Source organism: Corvus hawaiiensis, chromosome 1, assembly GCF_020740725.1.
Source record: "Corvus hawaiiensis isolate bCorHaw1 chromosome 1, bCorHaw1.pri.cur, whole genome shotgun sequence".
NCBI classification, from domain to species: Eukaryota; Metazoa; Chordata; class Aves; order Passeriformes; family Corvidae; genus Corvus; species Corvus hawaiiensis.
In genome coordinates, this window is record NC_063213.1 from 16,980,918 (window position 1) to 16,997,463 (window position 16,546).

The following is a 16,546-nucleotide window of genomic DNA, read 5'->3' on the forward strand; positions in this document are numbered from 1 at the left end:
TTTGGGACATGCAAAAAATGGCATTTTATTTAGATGGTTATGGTGGCCTCTTCTGAGACTGACTATGTCCCACTGACAGCAATCTGGTTGTGGAAGGATGAGAAGCTAGAAGAGGATTTTATTTAGTACTGTTTGGGTGACTTGAAGACATTCAGTTAAACAGGGAACTGACTAAGTCACAGCCCTCACTGCAGTGGGTACTTTTCCTTGTGGAAATCCCAGCATATTTTCAACTGACCCTAGTTCAGGAGGGAGGAAGGAGCAGATAGATCAGCATCATGTTCCAATGTTCTTTGGAAAATATGCAACAATCTCACCCCACAACCAATACCCTGTCCATAGGTTCAGCCCTTTAGGCCCAAGCTAGCAAAGCCTTACAGAGACATCCCCTCCGCCACTTACCTTGCCCAGGACAGTGAGCTGCTGAACCAGCAGATGAGCACTTTGTGTCTTGCCAGCTCCACTTTCTCCAGAAATAACAATACACTGCAGAGAACAGAAAAAGACTCTGAGCTCCTCACACATCCCTCAGCCTGGCAGAGGATGTAATTAGACACCTCATTTATACCTGATCGGAGCTGTATGTCACCATGGACTGATAGCCTATGTCAGCAACAGCAAAAATGTGAGGAGGGTTGGCAGTCCGTTTGGCTCCAATGTACAGTTTGGAATGCTAAGTGTAAGAAAAACAAAAACATTACCACTGTCCTTTAAAAACTTTTTTAAATTGAAGTTTGGTTTTAGTTTTAGATTAGTGTACAGCATGCTGAGGTTTCCAGCACTGATGTTTTCTGAGGGAGCTGTTACTGTACTCACTATACCATGAATCTGTATGCACTTAGTACTATAAGAATGGCTTAAAAAAATTAAGTGCAATTTTCTATAATTTTTGCCCTGATTACACTATGAAACTCAATTTATTAAGAGAAAATTTACTGTTTTCAGACATCATAGTTCCAACTTACCATTTAAATTTACTTGTGCTTCACTTCTTATTAACATCCCTGCATGATATTGATGTTAAAACATAAGATCTTTTCTGTACCTGTAGTATCTGATAATTAATAAGCCCAAATTATTGTATGATCAGACTTTAATATCTTTCCCCTTTTGTATAACAGGGAGACAGATTCACAGAAGTTAATATTTTACAGGGTTGCTTTGTGCACAATCTACACTATAGACATAAAACCACCAGAAATGAATCCTATTTGAGTTTCTCATTTCTGTGCTGAAATTCAGCACGTGTTAGGAATGTGTGTCAATGTACACTTGAAAGAACATATCTACTGGTAATTCTCTTTTTCAGAGTAAGCTAAAATAAATCTCAAGAATGGTCTTACTTTATACTTAACATGAATATTTATATTTTAGTGGAAATTGGTGCTAGTTTAAAATAACCAAACCTAAATTTTCACACCTGTGAAGAATAAATATCTATGTTCCGAAATGGGTTGACAGCGATGAGAATGTCCCCAACATATGTGTAGATCTGATCCTTGGCATAACCCTTCTGCAGCTGTTCTGTTACTGTATTCTGATGGAAAATGAACAGGAACAATGAATCACATGGGGGAAAAGAGAATATTAGGAAAATGTATAAAATATTTATATAGTTTCAGTGAGGGAGGATAAGTAGGGAAGGTATTTATAGTCAGGAATACAATCGATCATGATCAAAAGAAAGTGGTATTTTCAAACACACTGGCATTTCTAATTTTTTGTGTCCAAACTCACTTTGAACAATATATATTTACAGATCCCCAAGCAGCTGTAGAAGAAGGAGTTAATAAGTACTGCTTTCATTCATTTAATCAGAGGTTTCCATGAGACAGTCTTGTCTACGTTTCTAATACTAAAGTTTCATGTAACTTATCAAGCAAGAGCCATATGATTGAGTCCATAACTGCTATTACAGCTGCTTTAACATTACTCTCAGTTATGATACAACACAGATGTTCAACTGTTTGGTTCCCCTTAATGTAAACAATAAGGCATCTTTCTGCATTGCCAGCCAGTCTCTGCTGTGATTGTTCTTTGCTGTTGCAGAGCCAGTCCTCCCTCAACGAAGAAAAAAGAAGGGCCCATTAGTGGCATTCAAATTTCTTGATGTAATTTCCCTCCGCTTCTTCTGCATACACAGCTGGGTATATAAAGTGCCTGGTTAGGTTTCCAATCAAAACAGGCCACAGAGCTGAATGAAGAAATTCAAACCAGCCTTGAGACTAATCTCAGGTACACGTGAAAATATATAGGCCCCATACCCAGTGGAACAGAACAACTGGCAGCAGAGGACTACAGAAGGAATTGCTTTCCTTCCCCATCCATCTATTCACAGTGTTGTACACTGTGTCCTGGTTAATACACTTAAAAGCTGAATTCTCAACAGCTGTAGAGGTTATATTTCCTTCATGAGAAAACATAAGGAGAGAATCTTGGTTTTCCATTGCCTTGATAAACTTTTTGGTTTTGAATGCTCTCTTTGTTTTTGGCCAAACCAGATTCATGTTACAGAATTAGTTTAGGAGAACTTCTGCCCTTTTTGAAATTATTTCTTGCATCAATAGAAGGTCTCTTGTCTTGCTCTGATGATGGGGATATCTAAACTGGAAGAAAAATTTGAGTGGAAGAAAGCTGTTATTCATATGTGAAAGAGGTTTTAAATTGGATTTGATTTAGTAACACCACACAGTCAAATGGTGCATTTAGACAGAGGCTTCCTGAGGACTTCCATGAGAATGCTCCACCTCTGAGGAGATGGGATATATTCCAGCTTGTCTGTTTCTTTGTGCAGTAAAATCTCTTTAGCTTGGATTGTTTCTATGTATCATGGTAAAAGATAAAAAAAAATGTATCATGGTGAAAGATAAAAAAACCCCAAACAGTCTTACTTTTCCCAATACTAAAAAAATGCTTAAACCTGAACTTTGTGCAGTAGATGAAGTTTGGATTAGCTCAATTAGAATTAACTAAACATTAAGCTACTGTAACTAAGCTCTTGGGAGATGGAAAATGTTCCACGAGCTGTCAGCATTATATAGTTTACCAGCTCAAGTGCCACAATGAGTATTCTGGACTGACAAAGATACACAATACCATAGAAGTTTTACAGATAAGAGAATGTGAATTATAGTCTATGCACAGCCCAGTAGATGAAGAATGACAGGTTTTTTACAACCACTGATGGCCTCTAAGACCTACAGATAATGTGTTGTGGCCTGATTCTTCTTTCTGGTTTTGAAGCTTAAAGCACAGACACAGCAGACTTCTTCCCTCCCTTATGCCATGCTCCCCTACTCCTAGAGGACTCATTTTCGAACTTTGACAAACCAGTGATATTTTTATCAGTAATTTTGCCAGAAGTTCAGCAGCAGGTATTGACAGGTCAGAGTCTCAGTGGACATAAATTGACCCTCATGCATGTCCACACTAAAATAAGTCAGCGAGAACCCAGTCTGGGAGAGTATGGTAAGCTAGTTTAAGACAACTCTCAGTGTTTAAGCAACAGGGACCGAAGGTCTTGGACCTAGACCAATTTCAGGTTAAGACACTGTTGCAAACTGGATACTTAGCTGTAATAAAATCCAGGGATACAAATTCTGTTTAGTCAATGGTGTTACAATACTGTTTGGTTCACAGCTGTAACTCCAGAGATTGTTTTAGCTTTGAGTTGAAACCCTTCTGACACAGTAAATCTTATCAAAAGTATTTGGCATAAAGTGGTGAAATGTCATTGTACACTTACACAATTGATGTTGTGTAAATTCACACAAATTCAACTACGGTTGAATTTGAAAATCAACAGCATACCATTGTAATTTAATATGTGATTACTCCTCTTCAGGAAAATATGAAAAAAGAGATTCTTACCTCATCCAGTACCTCCAAGGTTGCTAAATCATCTACCTCTTCTTGGCTTGAAACTAGTGACTTACTGTAGTTCCCTTTCTTTGTATGAATACGTTCAAATCTAAAAGAGAAAGAGATACAATCTCCTGACGTAAGGAAACACAGAACAGATCTTACATCTGCAACCATCTTGAAGGCCAAAACATTCCAACTTTCCATTGTTCTGAATTTAAACACACACAAATGTTTGAATAGCAGGACAGGAGTCAACTTCTTGGTACAGCACACCTGTACTTGACAATTCAAAAGCTATGATTTGAACCCAGAACCACTACAATGAAGAACTCTGTCACTCTACAGATCCCTGCTTAGATCACACCCCCACATCAGCTGCAAGACTGGAGCTTGCTAATACAAGTAAAAAAAGAGAACATCTTCATAAAGCATGTAATAGTGAAACTCTGGCACCAACATGCAAAAAGATCCTGACAAAAATTATGGATAGGACAAACCTGGGGTGTATGATGAAATAGTGCAGCAAAGATGATGCAGACAAAGCATTCAGGATGAAAACATTTCTAGCTTATTAATGACAGTGCTCTGAACTCTGGCTGAGATGATCACAGTATAGAGCAAAGTGCTACAGGACCACTGGGCTAAGTGAAATACATCTTGACCAAATTTTCTTGGACTCACCAGGAAAAAAAGTCATACAAGAGAATGAAACAAAATTTCAAATATCTTTCTTATCAGGGTTAAACTTCAAGTTTAAATTTGTCTTAAAGTTAGATTTCTTTTCTCCATCAATCAAACAAAAAATTAGCTTTATGCAGTCTTATTTTAATTAGCAAGAAAATTCCTAGAGACTTGAATTATTCTTTATCCAAGAGTAAAGGCATTGCTAAATAGAGCAAAAGCAGCAGAGAATGCAAGATTTACAATTCATATCAGTTATACTTGCTTTTACGAGATGAGGGAAAATGAGGAAAAGGGAAACTGCGTAAGTAATAGCAGAGTTCACAAACTAAATCAAGCTCAGATGTGTAATAAGGCATAAGCACAGAAAACCTATCAAGCAAATCTGATCTTCTGATACGACCTCACCTCCCTTGATGCCACTGGTAGGAAGGCACCTCTCAAACACAAGGAACATATACCTAAGTAAACTGAGACAGCAGGGAAACTTGTGTGAAGCACTCACTCCTTACCTTGATCCCAGACAAGACCAGGGAAATTCTTTATTTAATTTTGATATTTGGATACATGGCATGGCTAAAAGCAGACAGGTGTTTTCTACACAGGCAAGAATTTTGATATACAGTGAACAGATGACAGGAGAAGGAGTGTAGTCACACCAAGATGGAAAGTTAGAGTGAGTGAACATCACACTGATGGGGAAGGCTAAGAGACTTCTGAACATCCACCAATTTACTGCATAGTTTAATGGGCTGTACCTGTTAATGGGAATCACCTAGTTCATGAGTGCTACTTCAGGTCATTCTGGCTGTGCCCTGATGAGGAATATAGGTGCAGAAACTCAAGCAGGGAAGGACTTGGTGCAATTACTAACTGCCAGGACTGAAAAGGGACTGGAAGAAATGGGCAAATTATGTCCTCCCAAACTGTAAGTGCAATCACAATGTGGATGATGGAAATCCAGACAGGAGGGCACTTCATCTATCACTTCTTTCAATTTCTCTTGTCTCTAGCAATCATTCCCTGAGGATGACAGAATGGCCTGTTCTCACCCTGGTGCCAGAAATGGCGCAGTATCTTCCTCCTTTACACAGGTGCCAGCTACCACTGGAGTCTTTTAATTGTCCACAATGCAAAGGCAGGAGCTCCACACTCATAGCTGACTAATTCTGCAACTTTAATATCGAGATACAAAGAATTCCTTGCAAGAGCTACCATAGTTTCACAGTTTCTGTGCCAAAATAACAGCACAGAATCCAGTGAGGAGGCTAAGTGACCCGGAAGCACAATGAACCATAGGACTGACAGGATCTACAAGATCCCAGGTTTGACCTATTCTTCCCTTTCCTTTGGAATCCAGTTGTACCACGAGAGCTGTCCTGATAGTACTGTCCTTGCAATAACAGTATGAGACAATTTTTGGTAGCATGTACCCCCAGGTTGTATTAAAAAGGACGTGGTAATATTAAGATTTAAATTAACTCCTTAGCCTTGCATAATCTGCTGCTGTTTGATTTGCATTTACCAGCTAAAGGACATTACTGAATCCAAAGTCAGAGGTGCAGGCAATATGCTACCCTCTCAATAGAAATCTATCCCCTCTATAATTCACACTCCTATTTATACCTATTTTTAACAGCTACATTTGAAAAAATTTAAATTTGGACAGCTGAAACGATTTCTCCTTCGCACCTGTATGAAGGTCATTTTGTGTCCAGAGGATGCATCTAATATCAGTGTGACTTTGAGAGAGACCTATCAATATGTACGCAAGGGAAAGATGTGGGAATTGCAGGACCATGTCAAGCTCTGCTGTTCTACTTTTTCCATTGCTGAAGAAAGATCCAAAACAAAGTATCTCTCAAGCTTTGCTTTCCATTGCTGGTGGAACTGTTACACATGGAACACATATTTTTTTAATATGTTAAATCCTTAAATGTTACTGCGTATCAGTGAGAGAGTGATATTTCCCAGGATTAGTTTCAACTACCATTTTTCATTTAATGTAGGAAGCTAACAACTGCCTTGCAGGAAGGAAGGAAGGAGAATGCTCCAGTTATGGACACTTTTCTTTTTCTATTTTTTTTTTTCTTTTAAGGAAACAAATCTCTGTGTATGCCAGGCAAGTTTAATTACATAAAATCGATCCTCCTGTAATCCTCTTCAGCTGACATTATGAGAACACTAGTGCTTGTTGGACCAGATTATACTCTCCATTCTCCAGAGTATGTAAGAGTGGCAGATTTGCAGAACACAATATTTTTCCACTCTGCTGTCAAAGGGCACAGACCCCTCAAGGGCAGTTCTACTGGTTCGCTCCAACCACTTTAAAAAAACCCACATCAGTGCTGTTGACATCAGTGCTGAAGTTTCATTAAGATCATGCACATAGACATCGTGAACTGAAATAACACATATCTCTGTTCTGCTCAAAAATGTGTTGGAGGCATTGGATTTTACAAGCATGCCCGACAAGCAATTCAGGCAGCTAAAGGCCAGAAACATCAATGCAGTATGGACAAGAAAATGAGCCAAGGCCTCATTGTTTCTGTGCATTCTCTTTCACACCAACAACCCCCTCCCTCGCTTATCTTTCAAGATTCAGTTAAATCAAAATGAGGCAACCGCAGCTTTTCTTCTTCAAATTGTCAGAATGTATTTAAAAGATTTCTGATAGTTCCAAAAATACCATGAAAAGGAAAGTGTGACTCATGATGCCCTGCTGAACTCCCTGCCTAAACCGGTTGGAGAATCATCTACAGACTAAGAAGTGACAGGAATAGGGCTGGCCTTAGTTTGTTTGTAAATAAGAAACTAAAAATAATGACATTTTTGTAAGGTGAAGGTGGAAACAGCTGTACACATCCCAGCAGTTAAAACCACAAGTAAAATGACAAAAAAGCAACACAGAAAAACCTCTACAGGATCTGTCATTGCTGGTGATTCTATTTCTCTGGAGGCTGCACAAAGCAATATTAATTCACACTTAAAATCAAAATCTTGTCTTCAAAGATATTATCTTGTGAAATCTGCTTAAATAAAACTACAGTCTGATATCTATAAAAAATCTGTACTTGACTTTAGAAAGTGTAAGACTCCAGTGATAAGCCTCCAGCTGCATCTGCACAATGCTTTGCAGACAAACCTGCGTTCCCCCCGTATTTAAAACATTCACAGCACTGAGACTACAGGCTGCAGTCTCAGGGAGCTGTGCTGCAGCTTATGCAATGTTGCTGAGAGCACACTGTTGCCCTGCAGAGCTGTGGGGCTTTTGATTCAGAGGTGGTCTGTGCCCAGCTCTGCACAATTTGTTTGACAAAGCTTGTGCTGCTTTACCATGACCTGTAAAAAAAGCAGATTATTAATCCTTCAACAAAAGCCTCAAGTAACAGCTGTATCCCTGACAAATTTCAGGGGGAAATATGTGTTCTCAACTGAGCAAATAGGAGACCTCTAAAAGGACTCTTTGGGATTAGTTCATCATGAGTCAGGCCCATGCACTATGGTCACAGCTGTACTGAGATGATAAAGGAGAAGCTCCAAGGGTAAGCAATGCCTGCTGACTAGTCCCACCTTCAGAAGAAATGAGTTGCTGAGCAAGTGGACTGGGCACAACAGTAAAGTACCACTTGCAGAGAATTTCTCCTGAGGAGTTCTGGATGCAGAAGGAACATCTTCCTCCTGTTTTCCTCAAAAGGTAAACTGTTCTTCATTCAGGCATTGCTGTTGTCTATCGTGTTATATAGAAGAACATTATTCACCTATAGAGATGTGTATTAGCAAGAAGCCTATGGGACTGGAGTTGTGCTTATTCTAAGGCCTTTGTCCCCAGAACTCCCTACTGCTTCTACAGCCTGAGAGAAGTTTGCAGCACAGCCATCCTACACAGGAGTGTCCTCAATGCAGAAGCACACGCTTCTTGGTATAACAAAGCCCACACTGAGTCCCAAGAGAGGAAGAACTGGCCTGAAGGGCTCAAAGATTGAACTGGAACTCTAAAGCCTTCCATTTAAGTGACTACTCCAATCCAGATGTCATCTGGAGGCCTTGGCCAAGACAGCACTGGACTCCATGTGTACTACCTTGTTCCGTTCCTCATACTGTCTTTGTCAAGCCAGCATGGTGATCTCCCACCCTCTGCTAACAGCCTGCCCTGCAGAGCTGAGCTTGAAGGATTGTTGTCAGCTGCTTTCCACTGGCAGGATGAGTCAGAGAGACTGGGACAGTGTACACCCAGAAAATGAGTGACACAAGTCTGTGCAATCAGGGAAAGTCACGAAAGGAAACTTTCTGGTACTCCCTGCTTTAACTATGGGTAAATAAATTGACAACCACCTTTGTGCATGTTGTACGTGAACTTCTGTGAAATTATCTCCCTGATATTTCCATACCATTAAATAGAGCAACTGTTTAGTATTCTGTTACTGCCTTCAGTGCTAACCCTATATGACCAATACAGGAGTACAAACTCCGAAAAAAATAATTCAGCTCACCCAAAACTTTTGCATCGTTTTGCAGTAGAATAGGTCTCTTTCCCATAATTACTCAGGGAATATATAAAGATGACTCTTAATCTGGGGACCAGAGTCATCTGCTGAAATCTAGGTGCACTGAATATCCCTCATATGTACAGCTCATTCTGGAATGACTCACAATTCCCAGGAAATACACAATGTACTAATCATTGCTTATTTCTGCAGAGATTATTGTAACAGCAGTCAAGAAGAAGACAGCCAAACAACTCAAGATAAAAGTCTTACAAGCCTGACTGTCAGGTGTAGATGCGACAGTCCTGAAGGTTGTTTCAAAGACAGCTATTTCTGTTGCAGAGTAAAATTCTTTACAATGCAGGGATTTTTTCCCTCTTTTGGCCCAGCAAGAAGTGTATTTTTAGAACTGTTTTGGGGTATATGCTGCAATGCTCATTTTTAATAACTATTTTCATCACTAATTATAAATTTTAACAGCTCTACTGCTATACTGAAGGCCTTTGTCAAGCTCAAAGCCCCTGTCCTGAAAGTGACTCTCCTCACAAAAAACCCAGCAAAATTAATTGCATTTAGTATGCAACTTTGCCTGCTTCATCACCTCTCCAATGTGAATTTATCCCATATAGCATATCTCATGTAGCATATTTGATATATAGATCATATATCATTCCCAGCAACAGATTTTAAAGATGTTTCAGTCAGGATGCTATGGGAAAATGTTAATGTATCAAGGGATATTTTCTCCTGCTATTCTTATTTCAGCCTGAGTTCCGAGCTAGAAAAGGTCAAGTTGCAAATAGATATTATTAGCATAAAAAAATTATGATTTTGGAGAAAAATGTACTGCATTTGCTCAAAGTAAAAAAGTGGAATTTTTAATGAAGCTCATTGCTAGTATTCATGCTTTATTTGAGTCTTGAGCACAAGATATTCCAGTGCTAGAACACTGCTCAAAGGCTACTTAAAAACTAGTATTATCTTCTATCACTTTCATTAAGTCTGGAGCCAGGCTGCGACACATTGCTATTTAAAGTTTTATCAGTGTTAATTGAAATTTCTCTGGTTAGTCAGGTGGTTGGTGGGCTCTCTTCCTCTTGTTTCCAGCTCTTGAAAGGATGCAGTACAATGCAGAACCTAAACCTTGGTTCCCTTTCGCTAGAATAACAACACTGGGAAAGTTCTGAGGGCCCTAATGACTCGGTGACTCCTCAGTGTTGGAAAAAACCTCAGGAACATGGGTGCCAATGGGAGTGACTTCAAGGTGGCTCCACTCTGTGCCTAGAGATTACACATCCTTCCTGAGCACACACAGTGCACAAACATTGGATCTGAGGGTAAGGCCTTCTGCAAAAAAACTCTGGGAATGTGACATAATATAATGAGCTTTTCTTTTTGAACTGCATCAGCTGCACATTCAGCAAACAACAAGGTAAGATCACAAGCACATCAACAGACTATCGCTGCAGAAGGCATTCAGAACCAAATTACACCTCAGCACAATGAGCTAAGAAGGTGACTTGATTTTGAGTGAAAACAGAAATATTGAACACAATAAAACCTAGTGGCTGGTCCTCAGCTATTAATTTCCAAGTATTTTTCTTTTTTCTTTTGAAATACAAAACTGCAATTAGTAAAGTCAAATTTGACGAGGAGAGTAAACACATACAGAGAAAATAACTGGATTCCTAACTTTCAGCTTTAAGTCAACATTACCAAATTTACTGACTTTATATTCCAATGCCAATTTTTACAACACAGCACAGGTAGCAGGATTTCTTCCCTCAGTGGAAGGAAGAGATCTTTAATCCTTTTAATTACCTGCTTCCCACTGTCACTCCCATTGTCAAGAAGGAGGAGAGTTATGCCTCCAAACTGGGGACTGAGAGAGTGTGAGCTCGAGATCAGGAAGAAGTTTTACAAGGAAAGTTGCCAGCAACTGGTGGAAGTTCAGAAATTTCACAGTAGGATGGACCCTAACACATCAGTGTAAAAACAGTCCTAGAATAGCATAAGCAAGAAAAGCAGCTCTTCCAGGGGACTTGTCACTATACCACCTATGTCTTGACTCTAAATCAGATTTACATGGTACTTCTGTACAGACAGTGCTTTTAACACCATTTGTTCTGTGCAGATTAAAGGTCAGAAGATACATATGATTAGTATTAAAAGACTGAAAAAAACATGACTATTGAACTCAAAGATCTTTGTATAATCTCTTATCATTCACAGCAGAAAAAAACACAAATGCTGTTCCATAGTCAGTCTTAGAGCGTATTTCACAAAATTACACAATCACAGAATCATTTAGGTTGGGAATACTACTTGGTAGTATTTTAAACTGCTAAACTGAAACATGGGCTATGCTTTAACCATGCAATTTAAATTACACTCTGAATTAAATAAGTACATTTTTTGCACAGTTTCAGATTAGAAATTATTATTATTATTATTTTGAAAAACAGTATTCTGTTTTCCTTTGAGAAATTCTACATAAAAGTTACACTTGATCAACCATAAAAGCATAGGTAACTTCATCACATAGTAATACATTCCCTTAAATTCTTGTTCTCGTGAAGAGTCACCAGCTTATAAAACACAGTCTAAACAGGACAGAGAAAATACCAGTAGATTATCTGGTTCCTGTGCCACTTGACTGCTCTGTGCACGTGCAAATTGGGCCACTTTCCCTATGTTTGTATTGTACAGGAAAAAAAAGTTCATGTATTTTGCTTTTTGCAGCATTTACATGAAAAAAAAAAAAGGATTTTGAGAAAAAAATAAAGACTATGAAAGCAAAAATGAGTTCTCTAAAATGGGTAAAAAAGGTCACAATATCTAATTGACTTAGAAGCTGGATTTTTTTTCAAAATTATTTAGGCTTTAAAAGGACTAATATCACAAGTGTTAACAGGATTTCAATTCATATAACTCAGTGGTTTGGACTTATTTTGCCACATATCATTTCCCTGTGTTTTTTAAAAAATGCTATTTGAAGTCTGGATTATGTTGCTGGTTTAGTGCTCAGCACTGACATCCAACAAGCTTATTTGAATTCAAGAATCTTTCTGGATTAAGCAAATGTCAAGTCTGCAATATATAGAGCATATAAATCCAGTCTGAAGCTTAAATTTAAGCCAAATGCATAGTTTTATACTGAGGTGTCAGAAAAGAGAAAGCATTGCTCCTCCCACATCCACTTAAAGTCTAAGAAAACTTCAATATCATAATTATTTAGAAATATATTTTTACTATTATCTTCAAAGCATAGAGTAAATAGAAAATTCTCCAGAACTAGAAATGACGACTGCTGTATATATTGTTACTATGAATGTGTGAAAGGAAATGTGGCAGATTTTAATAAGCTTTTTCCACACAGATGATAATGCCAAAATGTCTTTTAAATTTCATATTCCCTTTAAAAAAACAAAGAAAAATCATCATGCTTTACCTTGAGGCAGGAGCAGTCACACCAGTACTATGTCAATGCTAATCTACTACATTTCACAGCTGATACATGAGTGTACTGTGTGGAGGTTTTTCAATTGTAAAATTGAGCTGAGACCTTGTCAAGTATTTTAAATAAAAGCCATCAGGTGTTAAGTGATTTGTTCAGAATTGATATCACTTAAATACTAGTGGAAGAAAGAAAATATTCAAGAAGACATAATATTTGAAGTTTGCAAAACACATTCTGCTACCATTATCACTTCTTTTAGTCAGAAAGATCCAATTCCTGCAGGAACCTCACTAGTGATTTTTAGCATACTTGCTCAAACTAAACATTACCTGACCATGCAAGTGTAAGAAAATGACAAATATTAATTTCACTTAACCTTAGCTTTCTAGAAGCTGGGGTCTAAGACTATATCTTGAGTCACAGAAGAAAGGGGAGGCACTTCTAAAGATTGTTTCATTGCACATGTGAATCATGATGCATCTCTCTTTCCATTGGCTGTACAGGGGACCCCAAAAATTAGGCTATTTTTTTGCCAGCTAAAAATTACAAGGGTTGAATCTATCTCTGAGTGCTAGTCATTCTGAAACAGTGGAAATATCAAAACTGACCCAGCTCATCTACTTTTTAGCTACTTTTACCTTGCCTTTTCAGTGACTCCCATTTGTTGATGAACATCAATAAATTCCATGAGTTGCCTTTGTAGCACGTTTTCTTTTCCTTCAATTTGCTTAATAAAATCATGCTGCAAAAGAGTAGATACTGTTGGACGCTTCTCATAATCTTTAGTCAAGCACCTGTGCTGGCAGAAAAAAACATATGATCATTGAGGGTTTGCAGTTAAGTTTTGAAATGCTTGTCTGGAGTTAATTCATGCCTCCATAATAAATACATCCATCTTAATCAAAAGAGTTCTGCACTGAAAACTAATACGACTTCACAGAATTCATGAGTCCAAGAAGTTAAATTAATGCATTTTAAAACTAAATATTCTTTAAATTAAGAAATGTCAAGGTTTTGAAATATTTTATCATGTTTTAAATACGGAGCCTCACTTGGAAATCAAACTGGATTTACAAACAAGCCTTTTAAGGAAGAGTATTAGTTGCAACAGATTTCCACAAAAGATGTTTTACACATGACATTTGCACATGTTCCATATTCAACCAGAGTGGTCTCAGTTGTTACTCACTTGTTAATGAAATCGTTGAATTCAGGTGACCACAGTTCAGGCTGCTGTAGCGTTGGAGGAGGATTCCTGCAAAGGTCAGTGTGATGATAAGTTAATAAGCTACTCACTTGACAAAAACAGTGTGTGAAGGCAGGCTGAGTAATGAGTTTTAGAAGGCCACTGAAAAAAGATATTGATTTCCGCTGGTAAAAGGAGCATGGGTAGATGATGCAATGCCTCGTTGGTTTTCCTACTTTACATAACTAATAAGGAGAAATAGCATCAAGATGATCTACCAAGTGTAGCTAAGAATCACTGTAATTTTTTCAATCAAATCAATAAAAGGAAATTAAACTAACAACCCATTAATCACTATTCACTTGTAATGGCAAGTTCCTTCGTTCAAGCCTGAAACAATATACTTTCTTAAGAGAATTTTTAAAAAGAAATTCTAGGTTAAGTTTTCTCAGAAGGACTGAATTAATCAAATCGCTGAACAAAGTGTCCAAAGGAACTGGTTCTTTATTAATTATTCCTCATTCATCAGAAGATAAGTCAGAAGTGAAAGTCTAAATACAGATCTATTATAAAAAAATATACTGCTTTCTTTTCTATTGTTAGAGCTGTTTATTCTAGGTGTTAATTCAGTTGAAATGGTCTTGACAGTCTTCTTCCATTCAGAGGTGACATTTTCACTGAGTACAGTTGTGAAGACAAAAGGAATGACCGACCGATAGATGAGGTGACTTGCTGTCTCTTTTCAATCAACCATAACTTCTTTTCTTAAGTGTGGCTTAATGTTTGCTCTATCACTCTCAGGTTTTACCTAATGGAATAAAAGGGTATTCACCTTATATTTGCTCCAGGGCAGAGAGGTGCCCAGTACTTGTAAGAGTATAAACCAGAAGTTTTTTTGAAGTCCTACCTCCAGTGACTGACCACAATAGTTTGCAACTGCTTTTCCCATAGCAAGCAAGGGTTAGAAGAGCATTCATAGTCTGATTCAGTGACAAGTCAGCCAAGATTTCTTAAATCTATAGGTAATTTAAACTAGTTTGGGCATCTCGGCTGAAAAGGACTCTAAGCACTTATATATACTATGTGGGCTCAGCTGCTGTGGTACTGCTCCAGTTCTTAGGATGAAATCCACAAACTACTACTGTATGATCATTACCTACAGACCTGGAGATTGATGTTCTGTGAAATGCCTTAAGTGGCACTTTGGGTACTTACATTTTCAGCTTCAAAGCAAAAACCACAAAAGAAGTTGCTATTTGCACTGCCCAAGCACAGCAACACTGGAACTTCCAGAAGCAGCACAAGCTAATGAAAAGCTGAAGCCTAAATGTATGTGACAGGTGGAACAACCTTTGCTTCAAAGGACAGAAGATAACTCCTGAAGACAGGTATGGGACCAGTTCACCACAGTGGCACATTCAGACTGTATTTCTATCACATGTCATTCTTTGTAACAGAATATACAGGACTCAAGTAAGTCCTGCATTCATGTGGCAGCAGCCCACTCAGGAGAACGCCTTACGACTTTTTCTCAAATGTAGCTACAGTCAGCTCTGAACTTCTCAATGTGCACACATGGTTGAAGCAGAGCCTGCAGAAAATAGAGCTGGGCAAAGTATTTTTAACCTATCTCCTAGCATAAATAATATAAAGAAAGTCTTTACATGGTCTAAGTTTGAACAAAGTAACAGTTAAGGAAAAAGTTCCATCTAACCTGTCAACAAACAAAACACATCAAGATATTACCTTGGTATTTTGAAGAGTGCCCTCATGGGGTGCAAGTCAGCAAGGGGTGGATCTCCATCTCCCAACTCTATTGCAGTAATGCCCAGTGACCATGCATCACACCTAGCATCGTAGGAGCTATCTAGCTGCTGCTCACAGGCAATCACCTGTTGGAGTAAAAGACTGGGATGGTCAAATGTCCAGATTTAAGAGTACACCCCCAGTTGGAGGAATCTCTTACAGAATATCCAGTGAAATAAACAGACATGCACACATATAGAAAGCTAAAGCATCTATCCAATTGCCAAAACCCCCCCGATGTTTAAACTAGAGAAAGCAGGTATCTGTGAACACCACGTTCTCTGGCCAGATGTTCTCTGACATGAAAAAAAGGTACAAATCCATGGCTTTTTCAGCTGAAGGTGATAAACTGCATCCCACAACTGAGGAAGCAGAAGGAAACTCAGCAGCCCTACAACTCTTTATATGGATTATTCCTGCTAAGTAACTATTGCAACTATACTGCTCTCTCTATGAAGTGCAACAATCAGGAAAAAAGAAGCTGAATTCACTATATCTTACTGGGTCCTTATTCAACCAAATCAGCCAATTTCCAGATCAAGTGGATTTGGACAAAGTTCATTAGATCACAGCAAAACAGTTAACTTCATATACATTTCAGCTCATCCATAATGCTGGATGAATCTAGAATTTTTCATTCCATTAGCTGCAGATCTAAACCAACATGTATGCCATTAGTTATATGGTTAGACGTACGTGTATGAACAGAGTATGTTGATAAAAATAAATGTGTATAAACAGAGCAGTTCCACATGCTATAAACAGATGTACTTGCATGTGTTTGTGTGCACACAAATACTCTAAGCAGATAAGCTTATTTATAAGGAAATATTTTTCCTGTCTCAGCTTAAAATGTATCTTTAAATGCTTCAATTTCAGTCTGGAAAAACCTCCACAGAATCACAGCGCATCTTCTTCATTCATAATAACATTTTCTATTTCTTGCTGCAACAAGTATGGATATATAGTATTAAAACTTTCCAGGTGTAGAAGTCAAAGAAGAAGAAGCTATAATGTGTCACAGTAACAACCTGGTCTTCTTCCATCCACGGGGAGATGAGA

General features: G+C 38.2%; 1 protein-coding gene across 8 annotated transcripts in view; it reads right to left on the reverse strand.

Annotated features, from left to right (window-relative positions):
- MYO3A (myosin IIIA) overlaps nt 1-16,546 on the reverse strand; it is a 123,747-nt gene that overhangs the window by 53,969 nt on the left and 53,232 nt on the right. For 7 of the 8 annotated variants that reach the window (XM_048294719.1, XM_048294683.1, XM_048294737.1 and 4 more), the window contains 7 exons: nt 15,425-15,570; nt 13,682-13,747; nt 13,131-13,286; nt 3,871-3,970; nt 1,421-1,537; nt 569-673; nt 403-486 (listed from right to left, as the gene is read on the reverse strand). In XM_048294719.1, coding sequence (XP_048150676.1) covers nt 403-486; nt 569-673; nt 1,421-1,537; nt 3,871-3,970; nt 13,131-13,286; nt 13,682-13,747; nt 15,425-15,570 — 774 coding nt within the window. Of the gene's footprint in view, nt 1-402; nt 487-568; nt 674-1,420; nt 1,538-3,870; nt 3,971-13,130; nt 13,292-13,681; nt 13,748-15,424; nt 15,571-16,546 lie in introns of those variants that run through there. The other variant, XM_048294746.1, reaches the window with a different exon arrangement.